The 6,091-nt window shown below is 50.0% G+C and overlaps 4 protein-coding genes across 4 annotated transcripts in view; 2 read left to right on the forward strand and 2 right to left on the reverse strand.

Moving 5' to 3' along the window:
• Nucleotides 1-20: 20 nt before the first annotated feature.
• On the reverse strand, nt 21-632 carry VDBG_09574 (predicted protein; the record flags this gene model as incomplete). Its single annotated transcript, XM_003000333.1, has 1 exon — nt 21-632. The coding sequence occupies one exon, from the start codon at nt 630-632 to the stop codon at nt 21-23; it is 612 nt and encodes a 203-aa protein (XP_003000379.1).
• Nucleotides 633-1,609: 977 nt separating this feature from the next.
• VDBG_09575 (metalloprotease) lies at nt 1,610-3,032 on the reverse strand (the record flags this gene model as incomplete). Its single annotated transcript, XM_003000334.1, has 2 exons — nt 1,610-2,181; nt 2,267-3,032. 2 exons carry the CDS (start codon nt 3,030-3,032, stop codon nt 1,610-1,612), a joined length of 1,338 nt encoding a protein of 445 aa, XP_003000380.1.
• Nucleotides 3,033-4,793: 1,761 nt separating this feature from the next.
• Nucleotides 4,794-5,304, forward strand: VDBG_09576 (conserved hypothetical protein; the record flags this gene model as incomplete). Its single annotated transcript, XM_003000335.1, has 3 exons — nt 4,794-4,818; nt 4,879-5,015; nt 5,062-5,304. 3 exons carry the CDS (start codon nt 4,794-4,796, stop codon nt 5,302-5,304), a joined length of 405 nt encoding a protein of 134 aa, XP_003000381.1.
• Nucleotides 5,305-5,971: 667 nt separating this feature from the next.
• Nucleotides 5,972-6,091, forward strand: part of VDBG_09577 (predicted protein) — a gene marked incomplete at both ends in the record, with an annotated part of 1,331 nt that continues 1,211 nt past the window's right edge. Inside the window, one exon of the mRNA XM_003000336.1 lies at nt 5,972-6,076. Within this exon, the coding sequence (XP_003000382.1) occupies nt 5,972-6,076 (105 nt within the window). The remainder of the gene's footprint in view (nt 6,077-6,091) is intronic.

Here is a 6,091-nt window from a genome sequence, read left to right on the forward strand (position 1 = left end):
ATAAGACCAGACAATCAATTTTAAGACCTCCTCCACGGCCGGAATCGGCTTCCAACATGCCAATCTCTGTATTGCCCCGATTCGCATCTGCCAGTATACTCGTAGTCGTTCTTCCCATAACCTGATCCCGGTTGAATGTGATCAGAAGTGCTCCATGCCTTCTTGTGTTTCCCCTCATGCTTGTGCCAGTCAGTGTCCTGTCTTCTTCCTTCTCCCGCAAGGTACTCTTGGTGCAAGTTCTCCGCTTGTCGAGTTCGTTGCTTCGCTTGCAGGTGATCCATCTCATCCACCCTCATGTCTTTTCTGTAGAAGCTGTGGAGCTGATCAAACTCTTCGGACTCGCTGCCTCGGCCTTCGCGTCGCCGCCACTCTTCCAGTCCACCCACACGCCGATCGCCCCTCCTTTCCAAGCTTCGCAGATAACGCTTCCATGCTCGCCACAAATCTTCAAAATGCTCGACTGCCACCTCGAGATTGTCTGCATGCTCCTTAGAGTTTTCGACTTTCTTCTGCCACTCGCACCTGCAAAAGCCATGTGCATATCTGTGTTTCTTGTCGTGCTTACGGGCAGTGTAGAGCGCCTTGTCGATTTCCAGCACGGCGTGGTCGAGAATGCGTCCGACTTCGAGCATCTCGTCCCGAGCCCGCCGAAACTCGACGCTCTCAATCGGACAAGTACATTGCTTCGAGCCGCCGGATCCAGAGCTTATGGGGAAAATGTTGTCGTCAAAGATAGGTAAGTCGCGCCAGGACGAGCCGCGTTCGTGCTCGCTGAAACGCACCCTGCGTGATACATGTGCCTGGATATGCATGTGGTAGATAACGGGTTCGCGGCATCTTCGGTGGCAATCGTAATGTTGAACTGTCCGGATGCAGCAACCGTGATGGCGGCAGCGGCTCTTGGATGGGATGTGGTAATTTGGCTTACAAACACACGGAATCGGAGAGGCGTATGGGTCAACAAGAAGGTTTCGCCCGTCACATATCACGGGTCGCGTATCGCACGTTAAGGTGTGGGTGTAGACACGGTAACACATCTTCGTCAGCGATGGTGTTTGTGACCACGTTGTGAGTGCTTGATCGAGATGAAAAGAAGATGCGAAGGAAGCACCGTCGCCGGAAGTGACAGATGAGCTGGGTTGATGTACTTGGGACATTCTTTTGACTCAAAACTGCTTGATTTTGCTGTCTTTTTGGTTGGGTTTAGTGTCAAATGCCCCTGAACAGGGCTATTGTGTTGGCGGGCGTGGCTTTGACTCGAAAGTCAAATGCTGCCAACAACACAAAGGCACACAGTTCAACCTGCAAACCATCTTTGTATGGCGCCTTCCGAGTCGCTAAGACGTTGGATAGCATAAGGGCCTCAAAGCAAATCTCAGCAAACGCATGTTTAGGACTGGCTCGTGCTGTCGCTTTCGTCCGTTGCTTTTTTTGCGCCGTCGACCAACTGGTGATCAGTTGGAGTGGCGAAGTAGTGGGCGCATTCTTCGAAAGGTTTGCCTACATTGTAAAATTCCGAGCCAAGGACCGCCCTTTGTCATCAAAAGGTCTTGCCAGGCGATCGCGGTACGTGCAAGCTGCTCCCTGTATCTCCATTCTGTACTGAAATCTACCCAAAAGCAACCCAGTCCGCACCGACAGTGTAGAGCTGGCTGTCACCCCATGAACTACCATGCCAAACAAACCCCGACGCATCCACCTTCTCCGCACTCACCGCGACCCGCAGATTGCCTGAGCAGTTCATATCCAGCTCATTGATTGCCACGAAGACCTTCGGCGCCCTGTCAAATGATTTGGGTGGGAACTTGATCTTCTTGAAGTTCTCGGCGATGGGTGGGAACCACTCTCGAATTTCCCTGGTGCTAACCCTACCACTGGCAACACCCTCATGATGTTTGGGATAGGCAGCCCATGACGCAGTAGCGCTGTAGAGCAGAGTATCGCCCCAGGATTCAATAGCGAGGTCGAAACCAGAAGAGGTTACGTTGACAGCGCTGGCTCGCACTCTCCAGTTGCGTTCTTTGTCAAGATCAAGTGCATTGAGCCAGACAATAATATTGGGAGGCTCAGTATATTTGTCGTCGGAAAAGGTAAAACTCTCTATGTCGCGACGCACTCCATCATCCCCAGGCACTGCAAGCGTACCGACAGACCGGTTATACAAGGTGTTCAGTTCGCCCGCTGAAAGAAGCAACTGATGTCAGCAAATTGGATTACGAAGTCCTTGCTGTTTATCAGGTACGATTAAACAGCTGGGTGTACTCACTTTCATAGTCTGAATCGGCGGGCGAGAATTCAATCCATGTCGGTGTTGCGTTGAAGAGTTGCGTGTCGCCCCAAGAATCCACATTCAAGATGAATTCGCCCTCGCTTACCTTGTCAGCAGCAGTGCGAATGCGGATGTTCGCGGCATTGCCCAAGTCGAGCTTCTTCAAACCTAGAGTCATGCGTGGAGGAGCAGTGTAGGGCGGACTGAATTGGATCGCTTTAGAGTTGAGCGGTGCGGGAGGATACCATGATCGGATATCAGGATCAATGCTCAATTGTCCTTCGTTGCGCGTCTGGAAAGGGTCAACCTTGCTAATGAAGCTCTTGTCCGTCACTGAAAGACCCTTGTTCTTTGGAGCTGACGTTCCATCAACTGTCCATTCTGGAGGGTAGTAGTAACACATGATTGAGCTGCTGTCGAAGTCGGACTTGCGCAGTATCTTGATGTTCCTCTCTTTGTCAATAATCTGCGTGCGGGTAGTAGCCTCGGACCATTTGTAGTCCCTCTTACAGTCGGCTATGACTTTCTGTTCATCCCACTGAATGGGGTTGGCCTGATGTTCATGGACGCAGCCAATGACATGGCCAAACTCGTGAGTAATGACACGGCAGAAGTCGTCTTCTTCGCTGTTGTCGTGCAGCTCACCAAAGTTGACGGTGGCTGTGTTCTGACCGAGTCTGAACTTGCGCGCATTTTGTCCAACCTCAGACCAAGTGCCGAGGTCGTTGTGCCTTGGGCATAGTGTGATTAACTGTGACGCCATTTTGATTTATTGCGTACTTGGGCTGGAGATGCTCACCATTGAAAGCCAACTCGGATATCAGCATCGCCTTCCTTGATGAAGCGGAAGTCAATGTTGGCGAACTTTTCCCACGTCTGAGCATAAAATTTGACCCGATCATGCAGCTTGATGGTGCCGTTGAGAAACTTGACCGTGAGTTTCTTGCCTTGAGGCCACCACAAACTACTATCCACCGCCAAGTGGCTTGGGTTGCCATCCTGCGAAACGAGGTTGCCACTGGGTTGACTGTCGTCTTCCCCCAATCTGGCATCCGCAGAACAAAAGGAAAAGCTTACACGTGAATGAGACATGCTAGTTGCCTCTCCTCCGGGGCGAAGATACTTTGGAGATCCCTTGAGGAGAAATGTTGGAGTGAGCGGGCTTCTTCCGGCTTATAGTCACCACCGCATGCTGCAGGCTGCGGTCCAGATTCTCATGGCCATGATTGCTTCACTTGGGCGTCCAGGATGCGAACCTCACCTGCTCCAAACACTCGAACCACAGTTTCTTCTGCCGATCTTCCACTTCAACCTCCCACGTCACTCTCACGCCATCTTCAATGAACATGACGGCTTCATTTCGTCTTTCGGACGTCCCAACATTCGGTCGCTGTCGGGCTTCTGAGTTTCTATGATTTCATGACCTTGCTCTTGGTGAAACTCGGCGGATAAGCGAAAAGGCTGAGGCCGCCGCCATAAAGGCATACAGACAGACGCAAGGGACAAGCCGCTGTGGGCCATTCCAGTGGGGCTTGTAAGCCACCGGGCCGTCCCGCATGTAACCCGGATATATTCAGCTCTACTCAGGCAGACTATCCCTTCCAATTTCAGATCGGCGAAGCAGCACATGCTTTGTTGACCAATCAAGCCAATACACTCAGCATTGCCTCATCTGCAAGATACCAGCTAATAGATCCGACCACGTCATGTTCTGTGAACTTCACTTGAGCGTACTGCCGTCAACTCTGTCACAAATCAACTGAACATCCACACCGACAATTGGTATGGTGTTTCTTGCAGATCATTAAGAACATACAGACTTGGAGGACCTGAAGTCTAGACTACATGTGATGATCTTCTCCCGAATGCAGAGGGACTATTGATGACGGAGATGTGCATACTCTGGCATTTGCTCCGCACGAATAGGAGGCTACCAAGAAGCTTAAGTCAAGGCGATTGTGTGGACATAAATTTACCACTGTAATGATTCGAAAACATTCATTCGCTCTTGACAAGCGCTGCATGCTGATGAATGTACATCGAACGCATCAGCCATATCCAGGCGCTACGAACCACTATGGCCACACAGTACAGCAGGATGGTGACATCTTGTGTACCACTCCAGTTCTGGGATCAGCCCTGTAACATTTTTCTCGACTGAGTTTGGCATCTTCGCTTCAGAAATCTCGATGAAAAGAGCTCTGACTCTTGTTGGCTGTATTCGATGCAAAGGCTGGATGATGTCTTGCCAGCAAGGGTGCAAACTTGCTCAGGTGTGTTATTCTCAGATGTGATATGCTGTCTGTGTACACGCAAGGCCGAAGCTGATGACGTGGCGGATGTTCTAGACCGTGACTGCGGGCAGTTTGCCTAATCTCGTGATAATTTGGACCTGCAGAGGCCGTTCAAACTGTTATAAATGGCCAGCCATTCCCGAGAAATTTATGGTATCCTCTTTTGCATCAATCTCAAAGAATCCACCAAACCATTTCAGCTCCTGTCATCCAATCCCCAATATTGCACAATGTCTTCCTCTGAGCAGACCGTTGGTAGGTTCAGCCACTGACCCATCTTTGTGGAATACGCAGCTCAACAATCCTCACAAATAGGCGCCATTGTTAGCCTCACTCCTCCCGAGGATGGAGACAACACCTGGACCGCCGATCAAGTAAACCTTGCTCGCAGCCTCCCTCCTGGGGACATTCAAGGCCGAGTTGATATCGACTGGGGCTTTGGTCCCGTGAAGGTACGTCCAGGGTATGTCTTACAAGATCCGTCTAACATTTTTAAAGATCACTGGTTATGTCGATACCAACACTTTTGAGATTGGAGTCAGTGTCAGCATTCTCGGCATCAACGTTGGTAACATCTTTGGAAACCTCAAAGATGGCGTTGGTTTGAACATCAACCTTTTCCTCGCTTCCGGCTCCATCAAGTTCTATTTGAAGAACGGGAACGAGGTTTGGGTGCACCTTGACATCAAGGTCAAGTTTGACGGACATTTCGAGGGTGACTATAAGATCATCACCATCTAAAGTCGTGCGCTGTCACTGCATCATACACAAAAAGGTTTCCGTCCGAGGCTCGGTTTTGACGCCGCCACTCATTTAGATCAATATTGTTGGTTTTTTCAACGCAATGAATGAAACACACATTCCCTCGCTCACAGTTTCTGTGGATTGCTTGACTTCTGGTTAATGATCATGATCATCGTTGGACTTTTTTAAGATTTGTGAATAATCTGATAGAAATCCACAAGTACTTCGGTGAATGAATATGCCCGTTCTACTTTTGATACTCTATACAGAATTAATTCTGAAGGGATATCTTCTTCACTGTCTGGTGCCCAAGTAAAACGGTTCTCGCCTTTGCCGGGCATCGAACGTAGTTCCACACAACAAGCGCTACTGTCAACTTGAAATGCTTGTGGGTTTCCCTGTCACCAGTTCAATAGATAACGACGCTAAAATGAACGTGGAATGGGAAGCGAGATGATCGAGAATAATTTGCAGCCTACTGGCTTACTATGCTGTCAGCTTCGGATCACACGGCTCCTGTCTTGGCACCGCCGCAATGGCTTTTTTGTCAGCTTGCGAGCACAACCAGATGAAACCACTGGGATTTGTATTCGATCATTGCTTTCTCGACACTCTTCGACCTTTTTGGCTATCGTCGTATTTCTCACAAGCAGCACACTCCAACATGGCAGGTGCGCGCGTTGACCCTGACTGCGGAACAAGAGAAGAGGACTGGTTCGATCCGGACGCAGACTCCGATGCAGATGATTACGCTCAGAATATGGAGCGTGTTGAGGCTGCTGCA

The sequence above is a fragment of the Verticillium alfalfae genome, genomic scaffold, assembly GCF_000150825.1.
Source record: "Verticillium alfalfae VaMs.102 supercont1.15 genomic scaffold, whole genome shotgun sequence".
Lineage (NCBI taxonomy): Eukaryota > Fungi > Ascomycota > Sordariomycetes > Glomerellales > Plectosphaerellaceae > Verticillium > Verticillium alfalfae.